The sequence below is a fragment of the Penicillium subrubescens genome (genome assembly GCF_028828155.1).
Source record: "Penicillium subrubescens strain IBT 31985 chromosome Unknown utg000010l_segment0_segment0, whole genome shotgun sequence".
NCBI classification, from domain to species: domain Eukaryota; kingdom Fungi; phylum Ascomycota; class Eurotiomycetes; order Eurotiales; family Aspergillaceae; genus Penicillium; species Penicillium subrubescens.
The window spans coordinates 545,980-566,820 of NW_026643160.1; the positions used below are offsets into that span (position 1 = coordinate 545,980).

At 46.3% G+C, this 20,841-nt stretch overlaps 6 protein-coding genes across 6 annotated transcripts; 1 reads left to right on the top strand and 5 right to left on the bottom strand.

Moving 5' to 3' along the window:
- Positions 1-1,615: 1,615 nt before the first annotated feature.
- On the bottom strand, positions 1,616-4,795 carry N7473_011401 (glycosyltransferase; the record flags this gene model as incomplete). The annotated part of the gene is made up of 7 exons (XM_057157340.1): positions 1,616-1,818; positions 1,881-2,019; positions 2,076-2,757; positions 2,819-3,580; positions 3,623-3,868; positions 3,941-4,571; positions 4,633-4,795. The coding sequence occupies 7 exons, from the start codon at positions 4,793-4,795 to the stop codon at positions 1,616-1,618; spliced, it is 2,826 nt and encodes a 941-aa protein (XP_057003190.1).
- A 3,357-nt stretch (positions 4,796-8,152) lies between these two features.
- N7473_011402 (amidase) lies at positions 8,153-10,079 on the bottom strand (the record flags this gene model as incomplete). Its single annotated transcript, XM_057157341.1, has 9 exons — positions 8,153-8,459; positions 8,514-8,526; positions 8,583-8,702; positions 8,760-8,889; positions 8,935-9,309; positions 9,365-9,424; positions 9,475-9,534; positions 9,595-9,738; positions 9,813-10,079. 9 exons carry the CDS (start codon positions 10,077-10,079, stop codon positions 8,153-8,155), a joined length of 1,476 nt encoding a protein of 491 aa, XP_057003191.1.
- Positions 10,080-10,420: 341 nt separating this feature from the next.
- N7473_011403 (arrestin C-terminal domain-containing protein) lies at positions 10,421-11,768 on the bottom strand (the record flags this gene model as incomplete). Its single annotated transcript, XM_057157342.1, has 4 exons — positions 10,421-10,615; positions 10,672-11,127; positions 11,183-11,678; positions 11,734-11,768. 4 exons carry the CDS (start codon positions 11,766-11,768, stop codon positions 10,421-10,423), a joined length of 1,182 nt encoding a protein of 393 aa, XP_057003192.1.
- Positions 11,769-13,561: 1,793 nt separating this feature from the next.
- On the bottom strand, positions 13,562-15,336 carry N7473_011404 (efflux pump antibiotic resistance protein; the record flags this gene model as incomplete). Its single annotated transcript, XM_057157343.1, has 3 exons — positions 13,562-14,254; positions 14,334-15,083; positions 15,148-15,336. 3 exons carry the CDS (start codon positions 15,334-15,336, stop codon positions 13,562-13,564), a joined length of 1,632 nt encoding a protein of 543 aa, XP_057003193.1.
- A 2,737-nt stretch (positions 15,337-18,073) lies between these two features.
- Positions 18,074-19,661, top strand: N7473_011405 (FAD-dependent oxidoreductase; the record flags this gene model as incomplete). Its single annotated transcript, XM_057157344.1, has 4 exons — positions 18,074-18,396; positions 18,459-18,733; positions 18,800-19,170; positions 19,224-19,661. The coding sequence occupies 4 exons, from the start codon at positions 18,074-18,076 to the stop codon at positions 19,659-19,661; spliced, it is 1,407 nt and encodes a 468-aa protein (XP_057003194.1).
- A 282-nt stretch (positions 19,662-19,943) lies between these two features.
- Positions 19,944-20,841, bottom strand: N7473_011406 (uncharacterized protein; the record flags this gene model as incomplete). The annotated part of the gene is made up of 2 exons (XM_057157345.1): positions 19,944-20,265; positions 20,333-20,841. The coding sequence occupies 2 exons, from the start codon at positions 20,839-20,841 to the stop codon at positions 19,944-19,946; spliced, it is 831 nt and encodes a 276-aa protein (XP_057003195.1).

Here is a 20,841-nt window from a genome sequence, read left to right on the forward strand (position 1 = left end):
ATGCATACTTATGTAGGTGTAAGCTGCGACCCTGCCTGAAGCCCTTAGGCTGTGTAACCGCTGATCTGTGTCACCACCTGTCCTGTGATGGCTGCCACAAACTCTGGAATTGGCCCTGGGTAGATTTCTTCGCTCCTTGATTGGTCTATATCGCGTGCTCCCGTCCCCCGCGCCCCATCACCAATCCTCGACGGACCCAAGCGAGCCACAGAGAGCATCGCATCTTGCCGGTTTGGGTAGGAGGAACGCCAAGCCCACGGCCAACCGAGAGGTCGTGGAAGAATACATCCAACACGTCAACACACAAGTCGACAACGAACGCCACCAATTGAGAACGAAGCGGCAGGCCAATGTGAGGGCGAATTGAGAGATATATTGTGGGCATGAGGGCTTTGAGGGCGTTTTGGTACGGTTGGGCTGATTTTATATGGCAATACGCCGTTCTCCTATGTATTTACTGTTTCACACGCGGGTCTGGTGTTTGGATCACTCTTGCTTCCGCCGGAGGGAGCGCCTGCATAGCCATTACGCCACTAGTTAGGCTGCAACTGGTTAATAGAGTGTTGATTGATTGATTGATTGATTGATCTACACAAAACAGGATATCCGATTGCAATGGATTCAGCAAGGAATCCATCAACACAAAATACTCCCCACTTCTTTCTCCCATAACGCAGACTGATTCACAGGATGATGAGATCGAACACATTCGACCACCATCCAATTTCTATTATACCATGCTTCTGGATCTTCGTGTCGTTGTCGCTATTTCAAACACCGCGTTGACCTCGATAATATTTGCAGCGCTTAATACTACTCTACCCGTCCACCTTCGCAATATCTTTAGTTGGGGTCCATTAGATGTTTCGACAATCTTCCTGATATTTCGTGTTCCTGGAATATTTCTACGGCCTATCGCAGGCTGGCTCCGGGATCACGTTAGTCTTCGATATCCGACTACTATTGGGTGGATGATCATGTGTCCTTTGCTGATCTTCTATTTTGCCGATGCTGGGTGGGGATTTCTATTTCAGCTGCCGCGGCTTTTATGGAGGCGCTCAGAGTCAGACTCACTGATTTGGTCAGTCCTATCACGTAGTAGCCAGCCAGATCCAGTGAGTGCTCAGTGACTCTGAGTCAAGGTAATTCATATCTCGCTTGGTTGGTGCTAGGCTCACCCAAAACCTAAACCTCGCCAGTCCTCACCTTTGGCTGAAGAATATGACATTTGATAAGATTAAAGGACTCCACAATGAGATCTCGACATGTGTAGTAGAAGATATCAATATGTTTTTGTTGTCCTGTGCGGTATTTAAGAATGTATTGTTAAGTGGAAATGCAGCTTGATTCCCCTTTCGATCTTCATCGAAAAGTTATAGAGATCTTCTGAACTATTGCCGTCTTTATGGACGAGCTTAGGTTCGGGACCAATGATATTAGCAAGGCATAATCTCATTGAAAATGTCAGTAAAGTCATAAGTCATCTTATTTAGGAATAAAATAATGATAGAGGCAATATCGCGTCCGCTTAATCCACTCGAGGGAGGTCATAGCTGAGAAGCTTCACATAGATTTGTTCTCCGCTTTTCTCGTATTCGTCAGCGTGAGTATCTCTTTATTTCGACTTTTTCAAGTCGTGTTCAATCTTATTCCATGCCGTGGATACTTCTGCCCTATCCTCGGGGGTGAACTCTCGCATTTCTTCGAGTCCCTGCGAAATGCGACCCATTACAATCATGCATTTTTGATGTCTGCCCAGAGAGTCGTTGATATCTCTGAGCATCCCGCTCAATGGATATCCCGCAAGACCCCATAGCCCTGATTACAGTTATCTCGTAAGAGTGACGATCGTAAATATATTGCCTTCCCGTACGACATACCTGCTGCTGGTTTGAGAAACAGACCTCCCATTGCTTTCCCGATCCCTTTGAAGAGCCCCTTCGCACCTTCATTTTTGAAACCATCGCGTGGATGTGCTCCTATGCCTGTGATACCGAAGTAAAAACCGTCTCGGAGCTCCTGCGCTTATATCAGAATGACTGGTCCTAAGATGGTGCTGGTATGGATGTGCTTACCTTTCCTGCTGCTGATAAGCCGCTTTGAAGACCTACTACCTGGGGGGTGTCGACCACTGTCAAATCGTGATATAATTTGGGTGCGTTGTGGAAACCTCTAGCCATGCCCAGTGAGAAATCGGCTGGTAACCATATGATGACCTTCATCAGTTTCTTGGACATTTTGCTTCCATGCAACGCAGCTTCGTGCAAAACGATGAATCTAGATGGTTTAGAAGGGGGTATAGAGCTGCTCATTGTCTTTGCCTTGTCAAGTTGAAGACTTCTTTTGCGCTCTATGCTCCGAACTCGAGCCATTTCATTGACATGGTCTCTATTCTCCTCCTCTCCAGTGTCTTCCTGTGTACTTTCATCTTCTCGGGGCTCTCCAGCTCCCTGTTCATTATTCTCAATTCGTAATTGCCATGTCTCATTTTCGATAGGTGATTCTTCGCTCTCAATACTGTATTCTGGAGAGGCTTGATCCAGCGAAGAAATTGCAGCCCGACATGCTTCGCGGCGATCAAAATGTTCGTGGGGATGACGTGTTGCGCGGACAGCAGAAGCAAGATCACTCACAATCTCTCTTGGAGCATCTACGAAACTAGTCACGAATTTCGTAAGGACTCCAAAGAGCACCAGAGCACCAGCAGTAAGTGGGTTGGCAGGGTCCATGAATGTATCATATTCAATAGGACGGTGACTGGAGACAATCAGCAAAAAAGTTCTGACATTTTTGGTGACGCTGGTCGGAAAAGGCTTACAGCACGAGCATGTCCGGGCTTATCTTCCCAGATTTCACCAGGACTGTTGCTGCAAAGGCACTCAAGTTGATACTGGTATGTTTGAGATGCCAAGCAGCTGGCTGATTAGGGACTATAGAGCACCTGGATCGCTGGAGGTCAAGATTTCGGTAGAAGCTATTCACCGCATGGCGCACGCCAGACTCTTCGTGCATTTTTGTCGCAATCGACTGTGCTCTGTCCAGTATACTTGTCTCCAGCGCTTTCTGTATTGCGTCTGAGAGATTCTGACTGTTCAACCGTTTATATGGTATCGGGGATGGTCCTGCTCCGGCCCGTGCAACGATATTTCCCCAAAATTGCTGATCTCCGAAAAATGGGATAATTATCGTCGGTAGACCTAAGACGAGGCCAGCTGCGGTAGTACCGGCACCTCCATGATGTATCACGCATGAAACCTGACGAAAGAGCCAATCGTGAGGGCAGTTTCCAATCAAAAGAATATTTTCTGGTACTTCGTCGGCCCCCAGGTTCCCCCAACCTTTCGAGACGAGAGCCCGCTGTCCAGTTTTTTTGACCGCTTCAAAAATAGTCTTCGTTAATCTGTCAGGATTATCAACTACAATCGAGCCAAATCCAACATATATTGGTTTTGGTCCTGCATCAAGAAATGAAACGATTTCCCGTGGTGGCGTGTAGTTGCTCTCTGACAAAAGAAAGCCAAAGCCACAGACATCGATGTTATCAGCCCAATCAGGAGGCTTAGGCAGTAACGAAGGAGACCTGGTTCAAAAATCAGAACACGTCTTTGGCGGTCAAGGATACCTTCCTAACCAGAGATATGTATGCGGCACATGTAGTCGGTGGAGTATGCTCGAGGCGGTCACTGTGTCTAGAGGTTGGAGTGATAAAGTGTTTTTGCGGAGGGTGTTTAGAATATCTCCCAACCCTTCCCATACCATCACATCAACAACATTATAGGACATAAAATTTGCAAGAGTCGGCTTGCAGTTCTGGGAATGAACATTTGCTAATGGGTGGGGAAATGACTGAGTTGGTGACCAAGGCATCCTGTAATTTATTAGCCATGCGGTATATTGGCGAGAGGCAACTGAATCTTAGCATATCGGAGGCTCGACTCACGTGAATATAATATGGAGAGGAATCCCTAGTCGTTGTGCACAATGAATATGGGCCAGGCTAGGGGGATTGGCTATAATAGCGTCCGCAACAAAAGACCGTTCTCGAAAATCCAAGGCATTGCTCCATGGGTCTTCTTTGATATGGTGAAGGTGGGTCCCATCACCCTTTTCAAAGCAAGATCGCCAACATCCATTGAAAATTTGCCTCATCTCACGCCGACGCTTTTGGATTTCTCCACTGCGTATTGCCTTGAACCCCGGTAAAAGGCCTGGATTTTTTACCATGAAAGCCATCAGTTCCGTCGGATCTCCTCCAATGTTGAAAAATTCCAATCCACTATCAAGAACAAATTGCCGAAAAGTTAAATGTGTGGCCAATCTGACTCGGTGACCGTGGGCTTTCAGTTCTCTCCCAAGTGCAACAAACGGTTGAATGTCGCCTCGAGAACCAATTACTTGGATGACGATATTCAAGTGCAGTGGAAAATGCTCATCTCTTGCAAAAGGCTTTTCCGTACTGGCTATCTGTTCGTTGTTTCGATCAGAATATATGTTCGGGGGTTGGATGTGGTTCAATAGCCCTGCGATGCTGGGTTTGTGCGGGTCGATATGGATGTCTACACGGCCGTTTCCTAAGACAGGATGTGATTCCGTTAGTACAAGAAATTTAAATGTCGCCGGAGAACTATCCACCTAGAACACGAGCGCCATCATCCAGCCTATGCTGGAAGAAAGGCACTCTGTCGTGGCCATCTTTTGATAGCGTTGTATCTTTATATGGCCAACCACGTGAATGAACGAGGTTCACTGGCTCAAATGCATGCCCTGCAGGGGTTGGTGCTACAACAGTGGCCATGATTCACAGATATTGTGTGGGATGTTTAGAAGAAATGGCGAGATTGACACTGGAGAAAACCGATGGTCAATGTGGGCGAAACTTAGCTCAAGTCCATCATGGAGCAAGGTATTCTACACTCGCGCACTCATCGCTTTCTAGGGACGCCGAACGTAATCATTGCTCACGCGACTCGCGTGTTATTAATGTCTGACAAACTCAGGTTCAATAACTAGACGGTGCTGGTGAATGACGTCATGAACTTGCTCGGCCCAGGGTAGGTGAAGCTTGAGCTCAATGTGAAAGAGCGATTAGAGGGTCCAGATGCTCGAACACATCCGCGTTATCCGGTCTTGAGGCTTACCTAAAGAATTTTCTGTGGCAATCGAAGAAATCCGGTTTTTTCTGCAAGCCAGAGGAACCTGGCGCGGATCCTAGTCACATTTTGAATGAATCATACAATTAAGCAACTACCTAGATATGAATCGTGAAAAGAGCTCACCCTTCAACACTACTACTCCTTGACGCATGTGAGGGGCACGAGGCGTTACAGTAGTGAAGCTCCTATAGTTATATAATTGCCGTTCAGAGAGGCGCGGAAGTGTCGCTAGGAGAGTGGCGGAGCTCTTGAAAGTGAGTAGATTGATAGGTCAGGGATCTGTAAGTAAATAATTAAATTGCTGTAGACTTTAATTGTAATTTATATTGGTACTCCATTAAGAACAGCCTGTCTTATGGCACGAACATGGGTAGTTCACACTAGCTTTGATGTAATCTGCAAGCGCAGAATGGCCTTAGATCTGCTGCCTGCTCCTCGGCGGCTGATTCGAAATATAACCTTGAGTGGGTTAAAGTATAGGCTAATTTGGTCACCTATAGTATTGTGCAAAGCGTAATTGTCAAATCACCTGATGATGAGGGTGATATGTCTTAGTCGGAGGTTCCTGCTTGCACCTTCACGAAAATACCTGCGGGGCGCCCTCACAAAATTCTGGGCATTAATTAATACATTGCTAACGTCTCTCGGCTCTCACAGCATTTTCAAATAACTATATTTACTAATAGAACTAGTGTAGAGGAAATATTCTAGTTTTGAACACTAGCTGGGAAGCTTTCTCGCACATTTACTTTATACACTTCCTCGATTTTTATAAATTCGCTAGCTAATTAAGCCGAAGTTCATCAGCGACCTAAATTAGCCAGTTTCGCTACAAGAATCTAAAATTTGAATTCAATTAATGAATCGAAATCAGTGGTCCGAATTCATCGTTTGAACAAGTCTCTCAAAAAGATCATCTATTAAGCCTAAGGATCGCACGCTGGTATTGGGTAGTTTCTCTCTCACTATTCATACTATCTGAGATCTACTTGTAAAGTGTCATCATTCCTCGTTCAATTAGGTTCTCGATGATTTAGCCTTCAACGAGTGGTATCGGAATAAAGAGAAAAAACCTGCTTCTATAGCATCCCTACCCATACTCGATTGTGATGAATCTAAGTTGTCAGTTTTGATCAGATAATTTCAGATGGTAAGCTAACCCAATTCAAGTAGCTATATTCTGGACGCTAATTCTGATAAACATAGGGTATCGATTATGATGAATTCGGAAGCCAATTTGAGTTTTTCAAATGAGAGATTTAGGCTTTAGGCCCATTCAGCTATTGATCGGTGAACCCAGCCCTATATTTCCCTTATTTAACGTTACTTTAATCCGTTAACTTGAATAGTTTGTCAAAACTAATCATCAGAATCCGAGTGACCGCTTAAGGTGGTCAACCGAATCATCAATATAATGTGGGTGGTCAATTTGGTTAGCATTTAAGGTTCTAAATTCAAGATTTCCAATTCCGACTTGTATCACATTAAATTATCAATCTAGGTTAACTGTGGAGACTAATTCTGGCGGGCATTTAGGGGAATTCAGGTCTAAGGTCAATTTATACGACTTCAAGCATATTCTTTTGACTGAGGCATTTTTGCTTCCATCCGCATTTGCATACTGGTCCTCTCGACGATGAGACTATACGAACAATTTGGGTAGTGTGCTACCAAGGACCTAGTTATTCGTAGGTTCCTTCCATCAAGTGAATCCCATGGAGTCATGTAATTGAGTCCTTGGGTACTAACCCCGCAAAATATTGCGAAAATAAACTAGTTATAACTTAGATAACTAACTAACTAGTTTGTTAGTTAGTTAATACTGATTGGTCAGTTAGCTAGCTCCATCGCAGTGCAATGAATATTGGTAGGTGAAACATGAATACAATCAGATTTTTGATGCTAGTGCTTCTTTGATGGGACAAAGTTGCTAACCTAGGGAAGGTGAATAGGGCTAGTGTCTTACATTTGATTGAAGTGCCTCGCGGATAGTGACCAGGGGCCCACCAGGCTTAAGTGATGCTTAGTGCGAGCATCAAGTAACTTGCCCGGATCAGTGAGCTTACAAAGGCTCACTGATCTGATCAGAGCTCTTAGAGACATCAGCAGTTTTAGTCAGTAAGCAAAAGCGGCGAGGGGCTAAGCATCAAAACGGAAAGGGAAAGCCAAGACATAGATTAGGAAATCCGGTAATAGGTACCTTCCCCCATAGAGAGACACTTACTGTGAGTATGTAAGGGTGGCACTAACAGGTACAATCCAGCAAATTAGAAAACGAATATAACTTGTGAGTAGCGAGCGAAGTAAAATATACTAGTACTAGAGCAGTGGGTGAGAATAGACCGATGAGAAAGAGTGAAATTTTTTTTATTTTATTACTCAAGTACATCGGAGTGCCTTGTCTATTCTTTCCCTATTAAAATCTGCGAATGCGAATTTTGCATGTCAGATCTGGCCATTTAGGTGAAGGGCTGAAGCGCCACCTGCTAGGGTGGAGAGCCGCCAGGACAAAATCGTGGGCGCTAGGTGACCACTGCCATACAATATCTGTTGTCTGTTCTTAATTTTGTGTTTAGCTATATCAGGTTTATCCATCACTCTAGACCTTCACCTGAATGTAGGTATCGTTTAAGTCTTGATTCCTACCCACCTTCATATTGTAGATTATTGGCATGGAAGGTGTCAAATATTGCAGAATGATCGGTCATATGATGAGTTACAATATAATAGCACCTACTCATTCACCACAATGTTGTGTAAATATACTCTAGAAGGGCATATACGATGGCAAAGCCTTGGCGCGCGATTTCCAAGTCAGTCCACGAGCAAAGAGCCCCTTCTTCCCCACTGATGCCAGCACGAAAACGCATGGAGGCTACTCCAATGGCTATCCACGAGAGTTAATTAGACACGCGGACAATACTACATCTATGTTAAGTCAACTCGAAGAAAGGAGGACCTGGAACCACTCACTTCTGAAGCCATGTCCATAATTGGGTCTACAAATTGGCGTCCCAGTTGACCAAAAGAGGCGGGGGCTGTCTGGCCTTCGGGAACGTCGCTTCCCAAGCCGACATTACTTGAAAAATTCTTTCTTCCTCGCCATTCCGTGCCATTATTTCCATTCCAAAAGGCCTTCCATTGAAAAAAGAAAAGCCAAGTGGGACACTTCCGATGGGATAGCCTGCACAGGCCGCAGTACTAGGGAGCAGTGTTTCCCCAGATGCCATAATAACATCCGCATTGGATTCCTCCAAACACAATTGGACAGCATGCCGAACACTCTGTCGGAGGTGCGCCAATCCACTGCGATATTGCTCATCGGTTAGATTATCGTTCAGGTCATTTTCCAACACTTACTGACTGGGTTGCTCTGTACCGTTGAATAAAGTGAGTAATTGAGGAACATGAACTTTGAACAGGGCATACCTGGTGGAAGCTCTTCAGCTGCATGCTCTTTATTAAATCTGACCTGATCTTGCAATGTCCGTAATTGAGGGTTATTGAATAAGCCTAAGAATCTTGGAATGACGAATGCAAGCTGGTGTCCTGGAATGGGATCAATTATTTGTAAATCCAAAGGTTGGAGGAATCTAAGTAACTTACTTCTAATCTCTCTCATCGTGACAGTTTTGTACTTCTTGATGATTTCAGGAAGGCTCATGAGGCGGGCATTGTAAGTGACCTGGGCTCCAAGAGATTCGATTTTCTCAAGAGCCCTCAGCATTTCTAGCTCCTACAGACTGTCAGTTGCTGCGCTTGATAATGAACGGATACTTACATGTTGTGTATCGAAGGCAGGTGTTTTTTCACACATAGAGTCGGGGAGTTGCCAGGTCTTGTAGTCTAGATAGGCAATGCGAATCCCATCCCAAGACTTGGTGAGGTGCGACCGAAAGTCTCGACCTGGTAAAAGAATATCCATCACAGCGGCACAATCCTCAGCAGATTTTGCAATTGGACCGGCGCTGTCAAAAGCCGCACCTCCAGACTGTGTGCCTTTCATAATCATATCGCCAACTGTCCCCTTCAAGCCATAGGCGGCAGCTCTAATTGCTGGTTGAACGATTGACCCGTTCGCTTCAGTTCCGATCGTCAAAGGGGCAAAGCCAGCTGCTATTGCAACGGCTGACCCGGACGATGATCCAGCTGGGGTCTTTCTTCGTAATTCCACGTCAGCCTCGTTCGATCCAGGATAGGTCAGTACTCACACTATGGCCCAACCACCTGTCTTCTGGGTCGGCCCCTCCTTTCACATAAGGCGACTGAGTCTATCCAAAATCAGTACCCGCCTGGTACAACGATAATTGCATAATATCACCTGGCCCCCGGCGGCAGACCAACCACTTGTCACCCCAAATCCCCTGGAATTAGCCCATTCCTAGACCATGTCAAATTCATAATGCCGATTGGATAGATTTCTTCCTATCTGACCACTCACCGAAAGATTTGACTTGCCAATCACAATACATCCAGCTTCTCGAAGAAGTGTTGCGATGGGGGCATCTTCAGTAGCGTTAAGCCCTTTCAAGGCCAATGATCCAGCCGTTGTCTCCAGGCCAAAATTTGGGGTGCAAATCACATCCTGAGTCATAGAATTTAGGCATATGAAGTTGAATCAGGATTAGACTGTCCCTAGAATGGATCATCTCATCTCACCTTCAAAATAATTGGGATCCCATGCAGCTTTGGCCTAGGCCCCTTCTGTGCCCTTTCACTATCCAACATCCTCGCTTCTTCGAGGACACGATTCGCAGACGCAGTCGAGATCATCGCATTCAGCATGAGGCCCTGTTTATTATGCCTAGCAATCTGGCCCAAGTATAAACCGACCAGCTCCACACTGGAGACCTCCCCTGAGTCTAGCAGCTTACGCAGGTCGCTCGCCGTCGCTGTAAGCACATCGATGGTATGCCTGCGTGTCATTTTGCGGAATACTGAGATTATTCGAGGCATGAAAGCAACACTAATGGCAGTGGAGAAAGTCCGAAAATTCATGACAGGGTTGTTTTCACGATACTGCTCTAGAGCCGGCTCGGGCATACGAAGAGAAAAGCGGGGAAGAGGGGAGAGGGAAGCCCTCCACGATCGCTAACACCCATTTTTGGGCACATCGAGGAAACTTCATGCCTTAGTGCCTATCTACCTGGCAAGCCCACGGACGTTAGTATTTTCTACTATTGTCTACCTACTTCATTATAATAATCACATTTGACTAGTCGCATGAATAAATATTAACAGACTAACTTAGTCAACTTAGGTCACTGTTACCGACTCAACAAGCTGGATTCCCTCAAACATTCGGCCCAGTCCAGGAGAATAGCATCATACTTGTGTTTTCCGTAGGCCGGCGGTGGGCACTCATACGCTTTGAAGCTTTCAATATCTTTGCCATGAATAGTTCCGTCCTCATCGATAACGGCAGGTGTCATATAGATGGAGAAAGGAATTTTCTCCTCGACCTAGGAGATCGTTAGTTCGTTGTGATCTCATTCACAGTGGAAGAGCGATTACACACCATTATTGGTGTACTTGTTTCAGTATTATGAAACTTCGCCTGTACCATAAGTTCATGGGATATTTGAATATCTCTCGTCGAAATGGATTGCGAAGCAAGGTCAAAACTGTCTGGCAATTGGACTGGAAGGCTCAGGCACCACTCTGCGGAAGGTATATCATCCTCTGTGGCTAATGTCTCCAGTGTTTGATGGGTACAATTATGCTCGGATTGAAAAATCGTAGATGTGCTTGACGTGTGTATTTTGAAAGTATTGTGCATCGCAGACTCAGCTGCTGTCGCGTCCGATTGGAGACGGTGTCTCTCCAAGACAGAGACGGACACCGAACCGATTTTCAAGTTCTTCGAAAGGGGAGAGAAATAACACTTCACGGGAAATTTGCTGGCGAAGGGGATTTTTGAATCCGGCAAAATGATGCAGTACTGTATGTCCTGCCCTGTCTGTCTTTCAACCGTCTGGAATTTCGGTTGGTTAGCCCTGCCTACTCGCTCGTTGGCGAAGGGAACCTACCACTGGAGTGGATATTAGCTGGTGATCGACCCATAAGTTGGGATGATCGTAAATGCGGATAGGCCGCGAAATGGTGAAATTGCCTCTAAAGCGACGCTCGAATTTGGCCACGACGTGATAGGTGTGGTACTTCTGACGCTGACAAGTAACAGTCTCTAGCATTCTCCCAGGCAGAGGGATGCTAAATGGGAATTCGTAGTTCCCTGCTGGGAGCTGGAAAGAGGGGAGACACTTGGATGAGCCGATGTCCTGTTCAGAGATGACCGTTATGCGTTCGCGATCGTTTTGAATGAGAAAGCCGTCTCGAGGACTATCGAGGCGAATGTTAACACCGAACGCATTTGAGAATTTCGATTTCGCGGCGTACAATTTCAGAACACTAAGCAGCTGCAGTCGAATCCGCTTGAACGACTTGCTTTCTGGTAGGTAGATGTGGAATGTTCCATTGATATAGCCTGTGCTTGCTGGTTGGAGGAAGATGCATGCTTGATCGAGTCTAACGGTTGGAGATCAGGATATGCCTCGAATAAATCGGAATGAATTCAGCGTACTTCAGATCATACGTTTCCGAGTTCTGCAAAAACATTTTGGAATGCCGATCGATGCTTTAGAACGCAATTTGACATATCGACAAGCTTTTGTTTCCTTATATACTGTGAGGCTTGTCGGCATCAGCGGTATCCTTCCTTATCGGGGGCGGAGATCGAAAGACGGGAAGGCTTGGCGTTACCACATAGGACATTTTTTCTATGCCAGGTGGGGCTTTCCTATTTTAGCTGCCAGCGCTCAGTGTCAGACTCGCGGAGCTGCTCAGTACCATCACGTGATGATCAATAAGGTCCAATGAGCGCTCAGTGAGTCTGATTGGCTGCTCACTGAGCCATCACTGATTACTCAGTTGTTCACCATAACTGCCTGGTATCTATTGAACAGTCCCACTCGCAACGCCGACACAAGGATGGTCTTAGATTCATGTTCCAACCCATTCATAAATATTCTCTACAAAAGTCCGAGCAATACCGGGTTTGATCCGTCTAAATATGCCTATGATCAATGCCATCTAACAGCGCTACGTCGCACGCTTGTCAAACTGCCGGCTTGGAGTATTCTCAGATATGCTTAGCGCAAGCCACCTGCTGAGTTCTTTGACATATACATTTTTGAAGACCAGAAACACCTCCTTTGGCCCCGCTGAGTCAAAAAGCCACCTTACGAGCGGTTATATTCGACTTAGAGAAGTAAGACAGCGAAGCAAGAACATTGACGATGATAGGCGGAATGTGGCATTCGGCCTTCGAGGGCATTACCGCCTTCACGCTTTCCTTTTCATTATCTGGTGCTTTTCCATGTATATATCTTCCCGAATTTCATTAGTGACATCCATGCGTCTTTTAGTGTAAAGATATACTCTATAAATCAGAATAGAGGCCTGTCAGTCAGGTCCGGGAAGCCTGAGGCACCAACACTTGGGAATAACCTCATGCCAGGGTATATCATAACACTAAATCACTTTCTGTTCAAAATCAAGGCGGTCGAATCAGATAAGTGTTACTATAGAGAAGGGTCTTAAACCCCGAGACACACCTTGATGCAGTGCCCGTTGTACGCTGATTTAAGGCAGACCTTCCTTGACAAGATCCGGATGACCGATCTTAAGGATTCGACGGATTACGATGCGATTGTATCGCACTCGTAGGCCACCCGCTACGTGGCCGAATTCATACTTCAAACAGGCCTCCTAGGACAGTTCCGACACATCGAAATCGAACCAACAGGCGATGACAACAACACGCCAGGATGATCTAGCAGGCACAGGGGGTGAAGACGCTAGGTAGGAGGAACGCCAAGCCCACGGCTAACCGAGAGGTTGTGGAAGAATACATCCAACTCGTCGACACTAGTCGACAACGAACGCCACTAATTGAGAACGAAGCAGGAGAGATACCGGGGATAGAGGTACAGAGGAAGCGGCAGGCCAATGTGAGGGCGAAATGAGAGATATATCGTGGGACTAAGGGCTTGAAGGGCGTCTGATACTGTTTTGGGCTGATTTTTGGGCTGATTTCTATAGCAATACGCCGTTTTCCTATGTATTTACTGTTTCATGCGCGGGTCTGGCGTTCGGATCACTCTTGCTTCCGCCGGAGGAAGCGCCTGCATAGCCATTACGCCACTAGTTAGGCTGCAACAGGTTAATAGAGTGTTGATTGATTGATTGATTGATTGATTGATTGATTGATTGATTGATTCCCTTCTGCAGTGTGGACGTCGCTCATATAACCAGTACATGCTGCCGTTCATAGTGTAGTTGAAATGGGAGGGGTAAGGCGGTTGCCGGAAGTATGGTCCAAAATTCGTTATAAGGGGTGTACATTCTGTTCATGCATCATCCTTCGCACCTTGAACAACATGATCAGTCTCCAAAGATTTATCCATAGTCCGGCTTGCAACAAACGGCGTCGCTAAGAGACCAAGAGCCCCAATGCCCGTCATAACCTCAAAAATGGAGTCCAGCCCATATACGTATGCATTCATCACACCTTCGCGTAAAGCAGACCCAGCGGGCAACGTTTTAAGGGTGCTAATATAACCCTCCGCATCGTGGGCGATAGCAGTCGGAAGTCCCAAATCACCCAGTCTCGTCGCCATAAAATTCTGCAGTACTGTTCCACCAATGATGACACCGATGGCGAAGCCCAGCGTCCGGCAGAATGTGTATAGTGAAGCGGCATATGCCACGTCTTTGGCTGGCGAGGAAGCCTGCGCTGCAAACAGAAGAGCATTGTACAGGATGCCGTGGCCGAAGCCCACAAAAGCAAATATGAAGATCCAGCCTGCTGTACTAGTGTGCTCTCGCAGAAGGATGGTAACACCAGTGGCTGCAATGGTAGCGACCCAGCCGCACCAGAGGGCCCAGCGGTACCGTCCAGTCTTGGAGATAATGAAGGCCACCACTATGCTGGTGGGCAGAAGAACAATGGAGACGGGCAACACGCCGACACCGTTCATAACGGCGGACAGAAGTTTGACGGCTTGCAGATACAGAGAGATATAATAAAGCTCACCGTACATCTGATGAGACAAGTCAGCAAATATTTTATTTTCATGTCATTGAATTCCACAGGGGAAAGGCGGGGAGGGGAGATCGCACAATAATGCCTTGGACAATAGAGCCAGCATACACAGCCAGTGAAGATCGATCTGTAAGTATAGACAGACGCAGGAATGGGTGACTAGCGCCAAAGAACTCCCAAAATCCCGTCGCGATGATACCACCCACACCGAGGCAGAGTGGAACCAATGTCTGATAACTGTCCCAGGAGTACTGCACCCCACCCCACGAGAGCCCAATCAAAAAGGCGGACATGCTCGTAATAAATAAGACCTGGCCGATCCAATCAACAGAGCGAAGCTTCCTCCCGCCATTTTTGAACCTGATCGATACAAAAAGCATTAACCCTGCCAAAGCCGACAGCGGGAAATTAATATAAAATACCCAGCGCCATCCCGTTGAGGAGCTCGTATGGTCCACAAAGCAACCCCCGATTAGGGGGCCAAGAATAGTTCCCAGTGCCATAGACGCTTGAATAATTGCGCCAAATTTTGGCCGTTGACGCAGGGGGATGATATCAGTATTGATGATCATGGCAAGCGGAATGAGCCCTCCTCCTCCTATACCCTGGATCACACGACCGGCCAGGAGGGTAGCCATATTGTGAGCGACACATCCCACAATAGATCCAATTACGAAGAAGCCCATAGAGGCAACCAGCACCTTCCTTCTCCCAAAGATATCGGATAGTGAAGCCATGATAGGCTGGAAACCTGCGCACGGAACCAAGTATGCGCTACCTATCCAGAAAGTACTGGTGGCGTCGCCGTTCAGCTCCTCCGCTATAGTCTATTTTCAGTGTTAGATTGCCCGGGACCGAAGAATTGAGATAGGTGTGAATAAAAGCACTAACTGGAAGAATAGGTAGGAAGATAGTCATGTCCAATGAGGCCATCAAACTTATTATTGAGAGGCAAAAGAGTACTTGAAACACCTCCCTGCTTGGTTTCCATTCTGGTTCTGGGACATCAGGTATACGCGCCTCTTCTGCTTCATTTTCTTTGAACCTGATATCAATTTGCGCCTGAGTGTCCTCAGTCATTGTGCCAAACGCGTAGAAATTGCACGCGGGACGAGGGGAACAGTAAATACGACGAAATGGTTCCGGATGATCGTGCTGGGAATCACGTAGAAAATTGAAGATGGCCTCGACAAAGATATAGCAAGACCCGTACTTTGGGTCAGTAAAGAGCTATTGCCTTCACGTGCACTCCCTCATACATATTATTCATCATTCCGTTGTCTATCATCGTTCTGCTGATCTTACTTGAAAAAGGAAAGGGGCGAAGAGATAAAAAATAGAAAATAGGAAAAAAAAGCAAAAAGAAACTATCAGTAAATCTAGTAAAATATTACATGTTTCTCACAGACTATGTATAATATTTAGCATGGGTCCCTTGCATGTGCCGCTCGATCCGCCAGGGCTGTGGGTTCTGTGGAGCACGCCGTCCTCGATCATTGTCTTGACCAAGCAGCTACTCCGTACGAAGTACGGAGTACATAACATCAAAAGAATTGATAGACTACTAGTATATGGGCACCGATGAGTGCAGGTTCTTTGCATTGGTGTGGGGCTGAACTTGCCGTCTCAACGAGCTTGTTGTTGGTGGGCAAGGCTTATCTCCATTCTAGATGCACAAATCCTCTTACTCCTTACAGTCCCGTCTCTGATAGTTCAACGATTATGTGCAAGCTTGAATTGTTTTGCGCCTCAAGTAGAATATTGCCCAGCTTAGCCATCCCATCTTTCCCTTTCGGGCGACAAAAACAAAGCTGGACAGCTAGCTTGCCCTCGAATTTTTGCTATGTCTACCCCACCGGAGATTTCAATCAGTAGTGGTTCTTTCACGGGAAAAGGTGCGAATGTGCGTTCCTACGGCCTAACATCAATAAATGTTTTATGGCTAACACCATCAGGGCAAACGAGTTTCGGTCCCCACCCAGAGCCAGGATTGAAAGTTGTAAGTGGAAAACCTTGGAGTTGAGAACGCGGCATCACTTTACTAACAACTGTTATTTAGCAAAAAATCAGTTGGGTCCTATGCAAAGCGGTTGCTCTTGCAGAAGTGACCTTGCGTATCTTCGTCTCCTCATCCTCAGCCAGCCACTCGTCCAATGCTGCTGGGTCACAACTTGTCCCGCACGAGAAATTGCATCTTTCGACCCTGCAAGTCCCCACTGGCGGGCTGGTATCGATACCTGAGACGAGGATCCTAGATTGGAATGAGCAGGCCCGCTTGAGGAATTTTTTATTCGGAACGCGCCAACCTCGGAATCGTTTCGTGACAAGGAACGGGGGACCTGCAGTTCATTCCCAAGACGGCTATAAATAATGAGATAATTTTTTAAGGTGCTGAGAGGAGAAGTTTAGCCGGTGGAGGTGATGGGAGTGGATTCCTGGCGTAGGGTGATGGTGAAGGAGCCGAGAATCTAGGGCTATGGATTCATAATTCTGATTATCGGGAAGATGGGGCTTGGACTGTGGAGATGCTTTCTTTGTCTTCATGTGGCGGGTTGAGCTGAGAGTACGATGAGTTGGTAACTTTAATGTGTTTTTTTTGCGCTTCAAGGTTTTGGGCTTTGAGATGATCGGCGGGGAAAGACATCATACGAGACGATTTGTGGTTGCCAACAAAGAGGCTGTAATTGAGATGGTCGTATTATTGTTTTCTCACTTATGTCCTATCGGGGGCTGAGAGCTTCACTAGCTTAGGGCCATGTACTGCATAAGACGTGCCTATGACATATACTATTCTGCTACTCTGCATATTCATTACTTTATTTAACATATTGTTGTCTAGCACTACATGTACTAAGCACCTCTAGGAAGGCTAAAATAGAGAAAGGAAAAAAAGGATTTGGAGGGATCGCTGTAGCATGTCGATCACCGAAATCTCGGGATCAGCCCGATTTTCAATGCATGAACATATATCAGTGCAAATGCCACGGTGCATCGTTGTTTTGTTGTACCGTAATTTTGATTCTCAGGAACTGGTCTCAGTTGTGAATATTTAACATTACGTCCTACCTCATTATTAGTCCTGTAGATCTGCTTTTGGCTGTATCATCAGTATGCCGCCCCAATCAATCCAAAGTTTAATTTAAGCCTCAGATAAGGCAAAATGTTGAGACTCCACATATAACCGTATAGGCTCAAAACATCGCTCATGAGCATTTTTGGTCTACCGGTCTTGCTTCATCTTCATCGCAAAATAATGCGCGCTCAACAATGATGCACACAAAAAGGCAACACCGGAAAGTCTGAGATAGGTATGCAGCGCAGAATCAGAAAATCGAGAGCAGGACGCATCTGAGCCTTCGACCCCATGGCCCCCACAATGCAGCTGAGTGGGCTTGACCGACTATTGTCAAACTACCCTAACCATACGGCTCGGCGGCAAACCGATGCTTGTGAATGGTCCACAATAATTGATTATCCTGTAGTGGATCGATCAACATCTGTCGGCTCTCAGATGCGGACTTTCAATCCCCACTCTCCTTTATCTGTCCCGTCTTCGAAGTCCACAGTAGCTGTAATATACATATATATTGTTTTTTTAAGTCGGCTTTGATTTTAGTACATGATCGGTAGCCTCTTTACTCCGTACTCCTATACGTTTTGTGTTAGGTGCATCCTCGAACGCAAGCTTTGAATGGATGCCCCCCTGAGCTAGTGGCAGAAAGTGATTTATTAGCCAAGGTCGGGGGTCCATGTATTTTTCTGATTTACTCATCCTTCAAGAACCAACTTCATTTGCGTGTTCATTTCCAACAAACGGATGACCATCAACTCTACGATGCAAACGGAAAAGGAGCGCCCCTTCAAAGTCCTCATAGCCGGCGGCTCAATCGCGGGCCTGACACTCGCCAACGCCCTTGCCCGCGCAAATATCGATTTTCTCGTTCTTGAAAGCCATGGTCGGATTGATCCGTCAGTCGGCGCTGCGTTGACAGTTCCCACCAATGCATGCCGAATCCTCGATCAAATGGGTATATATGATGATATTCAAGCACATATTCAGCCGACCGCGGATATATATACATACGTGGAGGATGGCCGATTGTTGGCGATAATGGATATGCCACGCGTTATCTGGGAGCGGTATGCATGTTTATTTTTACTATGTTCGGGTTTGGACATAAAAGAGGCTGATGACAGAGTAGTCATTCTTACCCTATCGCTTGGCTGACAAGGGAACAATTGTTGAGAATTTTGTATGACAATGTTCCGGACAAGAGCAAGGTACTGTTGAATAAGAAAATTACGAGGGTTGATCATTCAGATGATGGCGTGGTTGCACACTGCGAGGATGGGAGTGAGTACAACGGTAGTATGATTGCTGGTGCGGATGGAGTTCATAGTACCATTCGGGGTGAGATGTGGAAGCATATGGAGGAGAGCAGGGAATGGAAGAAGAGGGTGAAGGAAGATAGGAAAGGTATGTTTTTTCCTTTATAGTTGTGCACATTATTGGAGAATAATGCAGACCTAATGTGATTGGTAGCTATGGCGGCTGAATACGCATGCATCTTTGGAATATCCCGTCCTATGGTGGAACTAAAGCCGGGAATTATTTATCGGACCTGGGGCAAGGACTTCACTACTTTTGCGAACGTCGGGGAAGGCAACCAGGTATTTTGGGTCCTCTTCACCAAGATGGACCGGAAGTTTCAATATCCTAGTGTACCGAAGTTTACGAGGAAGGAACAAGACGAGCTGGCTAAGAAATTTATGGATACACATGTTGGTGCTGGTATTAAGTTTGGGTCGGTTTATGAGAATGCAACGACTTCTTCATTTGTCCCCTTGGAGGAAGGAACATGCAAGTCGTGGACGTGGGGTAGGTTTGCATGTTTGGGTGACTCGGTTCACAAGGTCTGTCCATCTCTTTTGCCCTCCACAATAACATCGTTCGCTAAACATGATAGACAACTCCCAACATCGGTCAAGGTGCCAGTCTAGCTATCGACGATGCCGCATCTCTAGCGAACCATATTGTGTCAATTGTGAACAGCTCTGGTGGCATGCCGTCATCGGGCGATATTACTACGGCCCTCACAAAATGGGAAGCCGGTCTACGACCAAGAGCAAAGGCAGTCTGCGATGCAGGAGCTACCTATATGAGGTTAGAGGCGCTGGCGAACTGGCCGCTCAAGATAGCTGCGCTGTACATTGCGCCCCACGTCGGGCGTGTTTTTGCGGATCTTCTCAGTGTTGTTGATACTGGGGCACCAACATTGCATTTTCTGGCGTTGCCAGAGAGGAAGGGTGATTCTGTGTCGACTGAGAAAGGAGAAAATGGACGGAAATGGAAGGTGAGCTGGTATATTCGAGCATTCTGGGCTGCGAATTTGAGATTGAAATGAGACTTTTTCTTAAGTGGGAGATTTTGGTCATAGGCGTTATTTCCACCTCAACAACAGGTGGCATCGCTGCACTGTAGATTTACTAAGAAAAACAATCATCAATTATCAAGAGACATCCGACGCCACTAGAGTGGATTTCCTAGTTTGATCGAAGGAAGTTATGTGACAGAAAGGACTAGGCTATGATTCTATGTTCTCTGTGCCTCCAGCCCCCAATTGCTTTCCCTAGGTACAGATCCCCTGATAGTTGATATTGGGAAGTCTGTCCATGCCAAAGAGGTCTTAGCTAGACTTGACACCAGCGTAATAGTGCAAGCTAACTACAGGCCACCTCACAATCTTTGTCCCACTATGGAAGGTCCATTTGCTTAGATCCAGCCCTGGCTGGTCCAAAAGATCACTAATCTCCTGACTTGTGCGTGTTCTGAGACAAGATATAAGGCCATCAATCCAGAGCGTCAAAGGAGACACGGGCAAGATGTAGGTAAAGAAGAGATGGACGGGTGAGTGCCAAAACCAACATAGGGTTACGACAAAAGTAAAGAAGAACATGAGTGTGGTAGAAAGGCAGGTGCTAACATCTCGAGAAGTTGCTTCAAATATGCTAAACGTGTATTAGATCCTGTCTTTAGTTGTTTTTCTTACGCCATAGGAATGCTTAGGCCACTTACATAAACGAATCAGCTGACTCAACTGCGCTCTTCAAAATGCCCGCAGCGTCTCCATCACTAAAGTGATGGAAACAAATATTGAAAATACGGCATTCCTTTCTGTTTCCAAGTCTAGGAACGGCTCGGGCGTCGACTGGGGTTTCAATATATGATATATTTTTCTGTTTCTTGCAAACTTGCTGCCACGCTTCGATGTGTGGATCAATATCGGTTAAAATGAACTGGACGGGCTCTTCGCCTTCGGCTTCAAGTTCTCTGTTGAGTTCAAATTCGAGTACCGGGGTGGGGCCTCCCGACCCAGCACAGATGTCGAGAACAGTGTAGGATGAAAGATCCTGCATGTGCTCCTTGAAAACCTCACATGCTTTTGTTGCCAGACTCTCGCGGCCCCAAGGCGGAAACTTGAGGGTCCATAGCTTGGTCAAGGTGAATTGCTCGTGCTGGTGAAGCCAGGAGGGACACCAGGATAAGTCCCCAATCTCAAAAAGCTGTGATCGCGGCCACGGCAT